The sequence below is a fragment of the Eleutherodactylus coqui genome, chromosome 1 (genome assembly GCF_035609145.1).
Source record: "Eleutherodactylus coqui strain aEleCoq1 chromosome 1, aEleCoq1.hap1, whole genome shotgun sequence".
Lineage (NCBI taxonomy): Eukaryota > Metazoa > Chordata > Amphibia > Anura > Eleutherodactylidae > Eleutherodactylus > Eleutherodactylus coqui.
This window is the reverse complement of record NC_089837.1, coordinates 458,001,255-458,016,691: the sequence shown is the minus strand read 5'-3', so window position 1 is coordinate 458,016,691 and position 15,437 is coordinate 458,001,255. Positions and strand designations below refer to the sequence as shown.

General features: G+C 46.2%; 1 protein-coding gene across 1 annotated transcript in view; it reads right to left on the bottom strand.

The window, feature by feature from the left end:
• The window catches only part of LOC136583093 (sterol O-acyltransferase 2-like), a 78,718-nt gene extending 66,078 nt beyond the window's left edge, over positions 1 to 12,640 (bottom strand). The window contains exons 1-2 of the mRNA XM_066584222.1: positions 12,585 to 12,640; positions 11,626 to 11,722 (exon numbers count right to left, since the gene is read on the bottom strand). Coding sequence (XP_066440319.1) covers positions 11,626 to 11,713 — 88 coding nt within the window. The 5' untranslated portion in view covers positions 11,714 to 11,722; positions 12,585 to 12,640. The remainder of the gene's footprint in view (positions 1 to 11,625; positions 11,723 to 12,584) is intronic.
• Positions 12,641 to 15,437: the final 2,797 nt, after the last annotated feature.

Genomic DNA, 15,437 nt, shown 5'->3' with positions numbered 1-15,437 from the left:
AATATGGACTTTGTCTTAGAAATGTATTAGTAAATAGAACTTTTATCTCTTTTATTTTATTTGATCTTCTATATATTTAGACCTTGGCTAAGCTTAGGAGTACTGCACGTGCCAAAAGGCTTAGTAAGTTATGCATATGTTAAATCGGGTGACTTTGGGTCACCTGACTTCAATGTATTTGTCTTAAAGAACTATGTATTCTCCAGCTGTTTTAACAAATAAACGGAATCAAGTGGTGTGTGATGTGTCAATGATTTTCTGAGCTGCTCGTATTAACCCTTAGTATGGAACAGCAATATACATATAGCGCTACATTTCACTAACAAAACTTGGTGACCCAGACAGAAACAACGCAGAATAATGTTTTTTATCCACTAGACACTTAAACCGTGCTCCTGTATTTGGACTGACAGATCAATTGGATCTACAGGTAAGTACGTTATTCTTACACTTATATCTGCCCCCCTATGTAGCCTGATGGGCAGAAAAGTACACTATTAACCCTTAATATGGAACAGCAAGAATATGCATATAGCGCTACATTTCGCTAACAATATATTTATGTTCATGATGCCTTAGGGTAGGTTGGTAAGATGCAAACTTATGGCAAGATAAACTGATTTATCTAATCACTGTCATTATTATTTTAACCTTTGGTAGTCTCCTGAAGTAGTCGAATTGGAAGCTGAATTGGAAACTGGGGTAAAAACAGGTGGCAGAAACATCAACAATCTCCATTATGTGGATGACACAACACTGCTTGCAGAAACAGAAACTGGTCTGAAGCAGCCGATATTTAAAACTAAAACTGCAATTGGAAAAATGGGTCTTTACCTGAATGTAAGATCTAGAGATGAGCGAACACCAAAATGTTCGGGTGTTCGTTATTCGGAACGAACTTCCCGCGATGTTCGAGGGTTCGTTTCGAACAACGAACCCCATTGAAGTCAATGGGCGACCAGAGCAATTTTGTATTTCGCCGATGCTCGCTAAGGTTTTCATGTGTGAAAATCTGGGCAATTCAAGAAAGTGATGGGAATGACACAGAAACAGATAGGGCAGGCGAGGGGCTACATGTTGGGCTGCATCTCAAGTTCACAGGTCCCACTATTAAGCCACAATACCAGCAAGAGTGGGCCCCCCCCCTCCCAACAACTTTTACTTCTGAAAAGCCCTCATTAGCATGGCATACCTTTGCTAAGCACCACACTAGCTACAACAAAGCACAATCACTGCCTGGATGACACTCCGCTGCCACTTCTCCTGGGTTACATGCTGACCAACCGCCCCCCCTCCCCCCCACAGCGCACACCAAAGTGTCCCTGCGCAGCCTTCAGCTGCCCTCATGCCACGCCACACTCATGTCTATTTAGAAGTGCATCTGCCATGAGGAGGAACCGCAGGCACACACTGCAGAGGGTTGGCATGGCTAGGCAGCGACCCTCTTTAAAAGGGGCGGGGCGATAGCCCACAATGCTGTACAGAAGCAATGAGAAATAGAATCCTGTGCCACCGCCATCAGGAGCTGCACACGTAGGCATAGCAATGGGGAACCTATGTGCCACACACTATTCATTCTGTCAAGGTGTCTGCATGCCCCAGTTAGACCGGGCTTTTTATTTCATAGACACAGGCAGGTACAACTCCCTATTGTGAAGTCCCTGTCGACCCACAGCATGGGTGGGTGCCAGGAAGCCACCGGCGGTACATAGAAATATCCCATTGCATTGCCCAACACAGCTGAGGTAGTAATGTCGTGCTTAATGCAGGTGGGCTTCGGCCCACACTGCATGCCCCAGTCAGACTGGGGTTCTTTAGAAGTGGACACATGTAGGTTAAACTCCCTGTGGACCCACTGCCTGGGTGGGTGCCAGGAAGCCACCGGCGGTACATAGAAATATCCCATTGCATTGCCCAACACAGCTGAGGTAACGTCAGCTGTAATGCAGGTGGGCTAAAAATTAATTTGATTACACTGTAGGCGAGGGCCCACAAAAATTGCTGTATCAACAGTACTAATGTACATCCCAAAAATTGGCCATGGCCAGCCAAGAGGGCAGGTGAAACCCATTAATCGCTTTGGTTAATGTGGCTTAAGTGGTAACTAGGCCTGGAGGCAGCCCAGTGTAACGAAAAATTGGTTCAAGTTAAAGTTCGAACGCTTTTAAGCGCATTGAAACTTATAAAAATTGTTCAGAAAAATTATTTGAGTGAGCCTTGTGGCCCTAAGAAAAATTGCCCGTTCAGCGTGATTACGTGAGGTTTCAGGAGGAGGAGGAGGAATATTAGACACAGATTGATGAAGCAGAAATGTCCCCGTTTTGGATGGTGAGAGAGAACGTAGCTTCCATCCGCGGGTGCAGCCTACGTATTGCTTACGTATCGCTGCTGTCCGCTGGTGGAGAACAGAAGTCTGGGGAAATCCAGCCTTTGTTCATCTTGATGAGTGTTAGCCTGTCGGCACTGTCGGTTGACAAGCGGCTACGCTTATCTGTGATGATTCCCCCAGCCGCACTAAACACCCTCTCCGACAAGACGCTAGCCGCAGGACAAGCAAGCACCTCCAGGGCATACAGCGCTAGTTCAGGCCACGTGTCCAGCTTCGACACCCAGTAGTTGTAGGGGGCAGAGGCGTCACCAAGGATGGTCGTGCGATCCGCTACGTACTCCCTCACCATCCTTTTACAGTGCTCCCGCCGACTCAGCCGTGACTGGGGAGCGGTGACACAGTCTTGGTGGGGAGCCATAAAGCTGGCCAGGCCCTTAAAGACTGTTGCACTGCCTGGGATGTACATGCTGCTCGATCTACGCACATCCCCTGCTACCTTGCCCTCGGTACTGCGCCTTCTGCCACTAGCGCTGTCGGCTGGGAATTTTACCATCAGCTTGTCCGCAAGGGTCCTGTGGTATAGCAACACTCTCGAACCCCTTTCCTCTTCGGGAATCAGAGTGGGCAGGTTCTCCTTATACCGTGGATCGAGCAGTGTGTACACCCAGTAATCCGTCGTGGCCAGAATGCGTGCAACGCGAGGGTCACGAGAAAGGCATCCTAACATGAAGTCAGCCATGTGTGCCAGGGTACCTGTACGCAACACATGGCTGTCTTCACTAGGAAGATCACTTTCAGGATCCTCCTCCTCCTCCTCCTCCTCCTCCTCCTCAGGCCATACACGCTGAAAGGATGACAGGCAATCAGCCGGTGTACCGTCAGCAGCGGCCCAAGCTGTCTCTTCCCCCTCCTCCTCATCCTCCTCATGCTCCTCCTCCTCCTCCTGTACGCGCTGAGAAATAGACAGGAGGGTGCCCTGACTATCCAGCGGCATACTGTCTTCCCCCGCCCCCGTTTCCGAGCGCAAAGCAGCTGCCTTTATGGTTTGCAGGGAATTTCTCAAGATGCATAACAGAGGAATGGTGACGCTAATGATTGTAGCATCGCCGCTCACCACCTGGGTAGACTCCTCAAAATTACCAAGGACATGGCAGATGTCTGCCAACCAGGCCCACTCTTCTGAAAGGAATTGAGGAGGCTGACTCCCACTGCGCCGCCCATGTTGGAGTTGGTATTCGACTATAGCTCTACGTTGTTCATAGAGCCTGGCCAACATGTGGAGCGTAGAGTTCCACCGTGTGGGCACGTCGCACAGCAGTCGGTGCACTGGCAGCTTAAAGTGATGTTGCAGGGTGCGCAGGGTGGCAGCGTCCGTGTGGGACTTGCGGAAATGTGCGCAGAGCCGGCGCGCCTTTACGAGCAGGTCTGACAAGCGTGGGTAGCTTTTCAGAAAGCGCTGAACCACCAAATTAAAGACGTGGGCCAGGCATGGCATGTGCGTGAGGCTGCCGAGCTGCAGAGCCGCCACCAGGTTACGGCCGTTGTCACACACGACCATGCCCGGTTGGAGGCTCAGCGGCGCAAGCCAGCGGTCGGTCTGCTGTGTCAGACCCTGCAGCAGTTCGTGGGCCGTGTGCCTCTTATCGCCTAAGCTGAATAGTTTCAGCACGGCCTGCTGACGCTTGCCCACCGCTGTGCTGCCACACCGCGCGACACCGACTGCTGGCGACATGCTGCTGCTAACACATCTTGATTGCGAGACAGAGGAGGAGGAGGGTGCTTTAGTGGAGGAAGCATACACCTCCGCAGATACCACCACCGAGCTGGGGCCCGCAATTCTGGGGGTGGGTAGGACATGAGCGGTCCCAGGCTCTGACTCTGTCCCAGCCTCCACTAAATTCACCCAATGTGCCGTCAGGGAGATGTAGTGGCCCTGCCCGCCTGTGCTTGTCCACGTGTCCGTAGTTAAGTGGACCGTGGCAGTAACCGCGTTGGTGAGGGCGCGTACAATGTTGCGGGAGACGTGGTCGTGCAGGGCTGGGACGGCACATCGGGAAAAGTAGTGGCGACTGGGAACTGAGTAGCGCGGGGCCGCCGCCTCCATGATACTTTTGAAGGACTCCGTTTCCACAACCCTATACGGCAGCATCTCAAGGCTGATGAATTTTGCTATGCGGACGGTTAACGTTTGAGCGTGCGGGTGCGTGGCGGCGTACTTGCGCTTGCGCTCCAACAGTTGCGTAAGCGACGGCTGGACGGTGCGCTGAACTACACTGCTGGATAGGGCCGAGGACAGCGGAGGTGAGGGTGTGGGTGCAGGCCAGGAGACGGTAGTGCCTGTGTCCTGAGAGGGGGGTTGCATCTCAGTGGCAGGTTGGGGCACAGGGGGAGAGGCAGGGGTGCAAACCGGAGGCGCTGAACGGCCTTCGTCCCACCTTGCGGGGTGCTTGGCCATCATATGTCTGCGCATGGTGGTGGTGGTGAGGCTGTTGGTGTTGGCTCCCCGGCTGAGCTTTGCGCGACAAAGGTTGCACACCACTGTTCGTCGGTCGTCAGGCGTCTCTGTGAAAAACTGCCAGACCTTAGAGCACCTCGGCCTCTGCAGGGTGGCATGGCGCGAGGGGGCGCTTTGGGAAACACTTGGTGGATTATTCGGTCTGGCCCTGCCTCTACCCCTGGCCACCGCACTGCCTCTTGCAACCTGCCCTGCTGATGCCCTTGACTCCCCCTCTGAAGACCTGTCCTCCTGAGTAAGCGTTGCACACCAGGTGGGGTCAGTCACCTCATCGTCCTGCTGCTCTTCCTCCGAATCCTCTGTGCGCTGCTCCCTCGGACTTACTGCCCTTACTACTACCTCACTGCAAGACAACTGTGTCTGATCGTCATCGTCCTCCTCACCCACAGAAAGTTGTTGAGACAGTTGCCGGAAGTCCCCAGCCTCTTCCCCCGGACCCCGGGAACTTTCGAATGGTTGGGCATCAGTGACGATAAACTCCTCTGGTGGGAGAGGAACCGCTGCTGCCCAATCTAAGCAGGGGCCCGAGAACAGTTCCTGGGAGTGTTCCCGCTCCTGAGCAGGTGTCATTGTAGTGGAGTGAGGAGGCTGGGAGGAAGGAGGAGCAGCAGACAGAGGATTCGGATTTGCAGCAGTGGACGGCGCAGAACTGCGGGTAGACGATAGGTTGCTCGAAGCACTTTCTGCCATCCAGGACAGGACCTGCTCACACTGCTCATTTTCTAATAACCGTCTCCCGCGTGGACCCATTAATTGGGCGATGAATGTGGGGACACCAGAAACGTGCCTCTCTCCTAATCGCGCAGCAGTCGGCTGCGACACACCTGGATCAGGAGCTCGGCCTGTGCCCACACCCTGACTTGGCCCTCCGCGTCCTCGGCCGCGTCCACGTCCTCTAGGCCTACCCCTACCCCTCAGCATGCTGTATTACCAGTGATTTGATTTCACGGGCAGCTAATAAATTGGCGCAAGACTGCAGGCCAAATATAATTTTTTCCCTTTTTTGAAAACGAAAGGCCCCACTGCCTCTAGTGAATGTATAATCTAAGTTTAATAACTGTGCTGTTTTCCTGCTAATGTGTCACAGAACGTGAGGGTAGCAGAGTTATTAACTGTGGCAGAGCAGGTATTTTTTTTCCCAATTAAGGAAAGCAAATGGCGAAGCCAGGAGTAAAACGTAGCTGGGTGTGTCTGATTTTTACAGGTTGCACACGCAGCCGACACGTGTCCACCGCCCTTAGGACGGACAGAGGCAGGACAAATAGAATTATTTTCCGTTTTTTTGCACCAAAAGGCAGCACTGCGTATATTCTATGAACATGAGAAGTTTAATAACTGTGCTGTTTTCCTGCTAATGTGTCACAGAACGTGAGGGTAGCAGAGTTATTAACTGTGGCAGAGCAGGTATTTTTTTTCCCAATTAAGGAAAGCAAATGGCGAAGCAAGGAATAAAACGTAGCTGGGTGCGTCTGATTTTTACAGGTTGCAGACGCAGCCGACACGTGTCCACCGCCCTTAGGACGGACAGAGGCAGGACAAATAGAATTATTTTCCGTTTTTTTGCACCAAAAGGCAGCACTGCGTATATTCAATGAATAATAACTGTGTTGTGGCCCTGCCTACACAATTCTTTCCCTGCAGTATCAATGGAGGGTGTAATGCTCTGCAGAGGCGATTTTGAGAAGCAAAAACAAAAGCAGCACAGCTAACAGCAGCCTGGACAGTACTGCACACGGATAAATATGGCCCTAGAAAGGACCGTTGAGGTTCTTGAAGGCTACACTCACTCCTAACACTCTCCCTGCCTATGCAGCACTTCTGTCCCTAATGCCAGGTGCAACGCTCTGCAGAGCCGATTTTGAGAAAAAAAAAATTGCCACTGCTAACAGCAGCCAACACACAGCTATCAGTGGCCCTAATAAGGACCTTTGGGGGGTCTTGAAGCCTACACTAACTACCAATTCTTTCCCTACAGCAGCTCCGGTACAAACAGCACTGTCCCTCATCTAACTCACACGGCATCTGAGCCGAACCGCGGGAGGGGCCGACTTTTATGTTCGGGTGACACCTGATCTTCCCAGCCACTCACTGCAGGGGGGTGGTATAGGGCTTGAACGTCACAGGGGGAAGTTGTAATGCCTTCCCTGTCTTTCAATTGGCCAGAAAAGCGCGCTAACGTCTCAGGGAAGGAAGTGAAAGTAACCAGAACACCGCATGGTGTTCGTTACGAATAACGAACATCCCGAACACCCTAATATTCGCACGAATATCAAGCTCGGAAGAACACGTTCGCTCATCTCTAGTAAGATCCTATTCACATGACAAAAAAAGCACCCAAAAATCGTGACCATCTGAAGCATTGGATTCCAATGAGTTCATTCAAATAAATGATTTTTGGAGGTGTAAAAAAATTGCGGCAGGAAAAATAGCACATTTTATATGCCGTGTTAAAAGATAGGTCTTGCCCTATCTTTTGCCAAGATACGCAGAAAACTCCAATAGACTTTTATAGAAGCGGGAAAAAAAGGGAGTGGGACGGAGTTACTCGGTGTATAATGCTGGGAAAAGAAGACAGCTGGCTCTACTTAACCCCTTCCCGCTCCATGATGTAAGGGTATGTCATGGCAGGCTGGTACTTCCCGCAAAATGATGTACCCTTACATCATCGGGATAGCGCGAGATCATGACTGATCTCGCGCTATCCCGCAGCGGAAGCTGGCTGTCAGTGATAGCCGCCCTCCCGCTGCAACAGCAGGGGGCATCGGAGATGCGCCCCCCCCCCCCCCCCCCGCACGCACTGTTAACCCCTTCCCTAAGTAGATCGCTGCAGGGAAAGAGTTCACATAGGGAGCGCGCTCCCTCTGCGTCTACAGCCGGCTCTCGCAATGTTATCATGAGAGCCTGGTCTGTCGCCATGGCAACAGGATGCCAGACACTGGCGTCCTGTAGTGCCAATGCTTATGATCGCTGTATAAGCGATAAGGCATGGCAGGGCAGTAGCCCTGCCATGCCTTATCACAGCGATCATAAGTGCTGTGCTACAAGTCCCTCAGAGGGACTAAAAATGGGGGGAAAGAAAGATAAGAAAAATGTAAAAAAAAAATTTTTGGTGCTCTTTCTAATATTAACATAAAAAAGAGTAAAAAAAAAAAATGAAATGACACATATTTGGTATTGACACGTCCGTAATGACGTGTACAAAAATTTGAACACGCTTTTTATTTTGTATGGCAAAAAGCATAAAACAAAACGTTAAAAAACAGAGGCAAAATGCTAATTTTTAGCATTTTGCCTCCCCAAAAATGCAATAAAAGTGATCAAAAAAGCGGTATATTCCCCAAAATGGTACCAATAAAAACTACAGCGTCTCGCAAAAAATAAGACCTCATAGAGCTCCGTACATAGAAAAATACAGTTACAGGACTTTGAATGCAGCGATATAGGAAAAAAAAGATTTTTTTGCAGACCTGTGTTTCCAAAAAAGGGGTTTTTATTGCAAAAAAGTGTAAAAACCTAAAGAAAAATTGCAGAATTTTGGTACCGTTGTAACCGTACCGACCCGCGGAAAAAATGTATTGTGTCATTTATGCTGCATGATCAACGCTGTAAAAAAAACATCTATGGCAGAATTGATGAGGTTTTCCCCTTGTCTTTTGCAGGTGAAGTTGCATATTTTTGGCTGCCTTCACATCTGCACTGGAACCTTAATTCAGAGGTTCCATTGCAGATCTGACACAAAATAACAAAAGAAAAAGTTGCATGCAGCGCTTTCTCTTCCAGTAAAATGCTGGGCAGCTGAGAGGAAACTGAATGGACCCCAAATACCAAATATGGGATTGACAAGGCAACTGTTAGGTGGATTCAGAACTGGCTGAGTGATTGTACTCAAAGAGTGGTCATAAATGGCTGCACATCCAAGTGGAAGAATGTGTCAAGTGGGGTACCACAAGGCTCTGTCCTAGGCCCAGTGTTGTTCAACATTTTTATAAATGATCTGGAGGAGGGAATTAATGGGAAACTGATCAAATTTGCTGATCACACAAAGCTATGACGGATAGCTAACACTAGGGTAAAGAGAGAGAGAGTATTCAAAAAGATCTAGAAAAGCTTGCACAGTGGGCAGTGACTAACAGAATGATATTTAACAAGGAGAAATGCAAAGTCCTACATCTGGGAAAAATGAAGAAAGCGCATACAGATTGGGAGGAATTGAAATGTGAAAAAGACTTGGGTATACTAATAGATCATAGACTGAACATGAGTCAACAATCTGATGCAGCAGCCAAAAAGGCAAACACAATTCTGGGATGTATTAAGAGAAGCATAGAGTCTAGATCACATGAGGTAATTATCCCCCTTTACTCTTGCTTAGTCAGACCTCATCTGGAATACTGTGTCACGTCCTGGGTACCCCACTTTAAAAAAAGACATAGACAAACTGGAGCAAGTTCAGAGAAGAGTTACCAAGATGATAATCGTCTGCAAATCATGTCCTATGAGGAACGGTTAAAGGATCTGGGAATGTTTAGCTTGCAAAAAAGAAGGCTGAGAGGAGACTTAATAGCTGTCTGCAAATATCTGAAGGGTTGTCACAGTGCAGAAGAATCAGCCCTATTCGTATTTGCACAAGCAAAGACCAGAAGCAATGGGATGAAACTGAAAGGGAGGAGACACAAATTAGATATTAGAAAAAAACTTTCTGATGGTGAGGGTGATCAATAAGTGAAACAGGTTACCACGGGAGGCGGTAAGTTCTCCTTCAATGGAAGTGTTCAAACAAAGGCTGGACAAATATCTGTCTGGGATGATTTCGTGATCCTGCACTGAGCATGGGGTCGGATCAGATGACTCGGGAGGTCTCTTCCAACTCTACCATTCTATGATAGTGATTGGAGTCCATTTGGCACTGTTTGGTTCAGTCACGACGACCCATTCGGCCAGGGAATTCCCATTTCCAGCTCCCCAAACAGAGCAGTAAAACACAACCGCAGCTGTAGATGTGAAGCATCGGTCACACCACTTTAGGGTACGTGTAATTTGTTGTAAATTCCAAGTTTATATAGTTTTTTTGTTTTACTACTTTTACATACTAAAAACACTTAGAAAATAAAATGAAATCATTTCTCTGTCACCGCATAGCATTTTTATTATTTCATTGAAGGCTCTTACATTTTGCAGGACAGCCTGTAGTTTTTATTGCTACTATTTTGGGCTGCAGATGACTTTTTGATCACTATTTATTCTGCTGTTTGGGAGGTAGTTGTAGTAAAAAAAAAAACTGCAAAAAAAAAACAAAAACATGCCAATGTGCTGCAAATACAAAACTAAAGCGCTCACCAATGCCATGGCTGTTTCCAAAATGCTACGTTTTCGTCCTGTAGCCTACTTTGAAGTTGTTTACTGCTCATTGCTAGGGGAACCGTCCACCTCTGCTATGGAGCGGACATGACCGATGCTTGCGCACTTCTAACTCAGTGTAGATCTTATACCCCGATGACGCCAGAATTCTGGTGAAACATGTTGGGGGAGCTGGTCTTTTAGCACATGTAGTTCATACTGCTAAAGCTCATCTCAGTCTCGGTGTATCTGGCAGCATTTATCACACATGCTGCCAGTTCATACAGAGATCAAATCACTTGCAAAATCCTTAATACACAGCAGTATATTGCTGCAGGGTAGCGTGCATGATTTGCAGCAAGCGTTAGTCATGACCCTGATATTTGTGTATAATCAGCAGGGCAGGATATTGTTTCTCCTAGACAGTTTTGTCTATTATGTTACATTCACTCACACTACATTGAGACTTTGATCTTTTTAATTCGTTGCTACTCTAATATACTTTGTTACTTTTTAAGGGGACCCAACTGTGGCTTTCAGCTTATATGGCAAAGGCTGTGGTAAGATTGGTTACAATTTAACCCTAGTGGACCCTTGTGCCCTGGATGGCACTTGCAATAGCTCCCAGCCACCAGCTACTGCTGCGTTCTGCTGTTTTTTTTACATAGAAGGGCTTCACCAGCAATGAGGACTTGTTTGCTCCATAGCGGAGGTGGTCAGTCCCCCAAGCAATGAGCAGGAAACAACTGCAAAGAAGGCTACAGCTTTTCAAGAAAACTGGTCATTTTTGAAATAGACATGGCATAGGTAAGTGCTTTTGTTTCATTTGCAATACACAAAAATGGGGTTTCCGAAATGGGCATACCCCTATAATATTCAGATTAAGATGTGGACAGGCAGGAAGATTCTGAGACTATAAATATTAAATTCTAGGCATAGCACATTGATTTCACACAGATGCAATAGTCATTAAGAAAATGGAGATGGAGTGGGCCGGAGATCACTTTTCGCTGCCCGCGAACAGTTCCTGTTTATACGGGCCGATAGTCTCTTGGTTTTTAGATGAGCCAAAACCAAGTACCTCCAACAAGTGAAAATTTTTTTCGCTCAGTGCCATGTCAGTGGCTGTGTGTATACAGGACAACTGTCGCTCCAATTCACTGTTTCCAGCAATTATTTGGGTTGTAATCGCCCCTGTAAAGGTACCTTTAGATTAATAGCCAAAAAATAAGAAACAAAACTGTGATTCCAGACTTATTTTTGACAACGTTCATTAAGGACAATTGAAAATCATGCTATTACATTTGTCATGATGCTCCATGCATAAGGCATAATAAAGAATGCAGACCAGTATGTAATGCCTTCAATCATTACCATTCTCCCAAATAACCACAAACCCCCTAGCCACAATTTATCTGCATAATTAAAAGACCCCAATAGTTACCATTGTGTTGTGGGATGGCATCATCCTGAGTGGGATTATTCTTTCTCTGGCACACGGTTGGTTTTGCTGTCTCTTCGGTAGATGTCATCGTGTATCACTGAAGAGATAGAGTCCACAGAAGTACTTTCAACGTGCCGGGAACACCCTTTCTGGGAAAGTTATATGCATAACAACCCTTGTCCTGGCTGTACTCACTGGCATCAATTTCCTTCTCCCCAACTTCCAAACAGTGAAGACTCTTCTACTAAAACCTGCTGTCAACTTAAAGATCTGATCTAACCTTTGGAATCCAAGAGAACCTTGCTCTATCTGTCCAAATGATACGATGGAAAGAAAATATGTACTGGTGGATCAGCAAGAATCCATCGCTTATCTGCTCACCACTGAGTTTATTATCCACTTTCTGAACCTATGAGAGTTTACTTGACCTAAAGAAGTAGTCCGTGACCTGAGGTTCTCCAGATGCTGCAAGACATGCTAGGAAGTCGTGATTTCACACAGGTTGTAGACCACTAACCTGGAGGAAAACATTTATTCACAATTGGAGTTGTGTTACATTTACCGGTAGATGAAATGGACAAAATGACTATTTGGATTACCACATGGCTGCCAGACAATGTCAATAGGGTAAAGATAAGGAAAGGTTACAGAGGCCTTTTTGGAATGTGACCTGCTCAACGAATGGTCTCATATTGTGGGCAGCTTATGTGACCAGTATCACAGGGGCCTATGATGCTGTTAGTTAGACCTGAGGTCAGTGTTTGCAGCCGTAATAAATGTGTGAATCTAACTTTGCAGTCATATTTCGTACTAAAGTGGCATACTGCCAATGTACGCTGACCATACAACTGCTATAGGGCCGTGGGTGGGCAAAGGCCCCCGCCCCCTATCCCACCACTGACTCGCTTCCCTATTACCCTGAAAGTCCGGCCATCAGCACAGGAGTTTTAGTAACTTACAGAACTGATTCTCGAGACGGAGTCCTCAGTCAGTGCAGGCGGATCCTTCCCCTCCTTCCTAGAGAAAGGGAGGAGGAGGCCGTCTCTGCAATGACTGAGGGAAAAATTTCCAGCAACAGTACTGTAACGGCCTTTTTGTATGGCATAATTATTGTGCAACTAATCATTAAATCAAGTGATTTGCACAATATTTGTTAAATATAAACCCGGGCAGCCAATAAAGATCAGCGCTAAATCATCACTAATTGGATCTTTTATGCAGACCTGAAAGTTATGGTTCGTCTGCCACTGCATCTTTTGGTATAAACAGGCATCGTATGATGTCCCAATTAGAAAACAGTGGCAGAATGGGTTAACTAGAGGAGTGGGTATGTTCAAATTATTGATCAAAACTACCCAATTATTGCTCAGTGTAGATGCATGCAAATCTAACGATATACGATTACTACGTCACTGCTGGTTGCACACTTGTTCCAATTTATCTTGCCCTGTAAAAGAGCCCTAAAAGGGTTATACCAAGATTGCAAGTGATAGGGGATAACCTGCTGATTTGTAAGGGTCTCTTCGCTAAGACCCCTTCCAAACCTGAGAGTGTGTTTTCATGTTCCCCATCTTTCTCACTGCAAGGTTACTGCACCCCCCACAGTGAAGAGGAGACTGAAATGAGCTTTGGTCATGTGAGCGCACTAGCATTCCGTTCACTTTCAATAGGGAATAGTGGAGATACTCGAGCAGCACCTTTCAGCCCTATTCAAAAGAATGGAGTGCCAGCCCTCCCTTCATGTTGCTGGGGAGAAGCGACCCCCCCACCGTGACAGACATTTCTGGAGCTCCGTTGGGTTCTCAGCGGTGAGACTCCCACCAATCAGCAAGTTATTCCCTATCCTATGGATAGGGTAAAACTTGCAAACTTGGTAGAACCCCTTTAAATTACTGAAAAACTTATGCTGTTAGCCAGATATTCGGGGGCATGGGGGCACTAGTGCCTCATGTGGCCACAGTAGGGGCACTATTATTTTTTGGAGCCAGATGGAGGACACTAGTACCTTGAGGGACCACAGATGGGACACTATCACTGTATAGAGCCATCATCATATGGTGACTGCATTATTTAACCCCTTAACCCATTTAGGACCAGCCACTGTATATATACGGCGGCTGGTGCTGGGCTTAGAGGACCACTGATCGTAAAAATACGGCGGTGCTCCAAGTCTCCTGATAACAGCTGATAACCCAGAGCAGATGGCAGGAGTGGTTTTTAACCCTTCCTGCCTTCTGCTTCCCCGATATACAGTGCTCAATGAGCACTGTCGGGGCAAAGTGAAAGTAAGAAGTTCTTTCACTACGGGAGCCTCGGGGGGTCATGTGACCTCCCGGGATTCCCTGCTACTGCAGAGCTGGAGGGTCAGACTTAGACCCTGGCAGCTCTGCAGGTGACTAATGTCACCACAGGGGTTGCTTTCCCCTGCAACTGGGGATCCTATGGACGCCCCAGCTACAGTGGGAAAGTGTCAAATAAAGTTAAAAAAAAAAAAAAGTGAGTGTCCCCCAGAGGTCTTATATAACATCATGGGGGACACAGATAGTAAAATACACAATTACATAAGTAAAACAAAATAACAGAATAAAAAAATAATACATACAAAAGAAAGAGAATAACGCAAAGCAGACGCCAACAAAAACCGTCGCTGTATGCGCCCTGTGAACAAAAACCATACATACTATATATCAAAACGTCCGAAACAAATAGAGGAACCCATTTCCATACTTTATTTTAGTGTAAATATAAAAATAATTTAAAAAAAAACTATAAATGTTAAAAAATCATTTTTTTTTAGCATTTTACCCCCAATAAAACTAAAAAACGGGGAAAAAAGTCAGTGAAAAAGATATTTAAAAAATAGTCCTATATGTCACGGAAAAAAAAACACAGCAAAAATAATTTTGGTAGCTAAAGGAAAAAAAATAGAGCAGTAAAACAGCCACATGGGTAAAATCCCCAAAAAGTGTCTGGTCCTTAAGGTACAAAACAACCGGGTCCTTAAGGGGTTAATGATAAAGCCTGGTTGTACCTTAGTGACGAAGCAAATTTTTGTAAATCTGTCATGTGTCACTTTAGCATATAATAACTCCGTAAAGGTTTTGCATATCCAAGTGATTCTGACATTGTTTTTTCGCCAAATATTGTACTTCATTTAGGTTGTAAAAATAGAATTTGTGTATGTTTATTAAAAGCGCCAAAATTGGGAAAAAATTGTGATTTTTTTTCACATTTTCAACAGCAATATGTCACATATGTACAAACATACTGTACAGAATTTTATTAGATATATAATCCAATCTGTTTACTTTATTCTGGATGCACATTGGAAAAACTATTTGGGAGACGTACAAATTTAACATTAATTATTAACATTTCGAGGAACATTTGGTTTTCCTATACGAAGCTAAAATTGCAAAGGCATCAGAATGATAGATACCCGCACAAATCACCACATTTTAAAAACCACACCCCCTTAATAGATATACTGAGGGGTGTCATGAATATTTTGACCCCACAGTTTCTTTTCAGGAGTTAATGCAATTTAGAGGAGAAAAAAATTTAATTTTATATTTTTGCAAATATGTAATTTTAAAGAGTTTTTTTTTCTATAGTGCACATAAAAATGAGGATTTACACACCAAAATGGATATCTTCTGTTTGTCCTGTGCTCAGAATCATACCCATTGTGGCCCTAATATTATGTCCGTATGCAACGGGGCCCAAAACGAAAGGAGCAGCAGGTGACTTTCAAAACAGACATTTTGCTTGAAGGTGTTTTAGGCCCAATGAATCATAGAGTGCTAGAATGG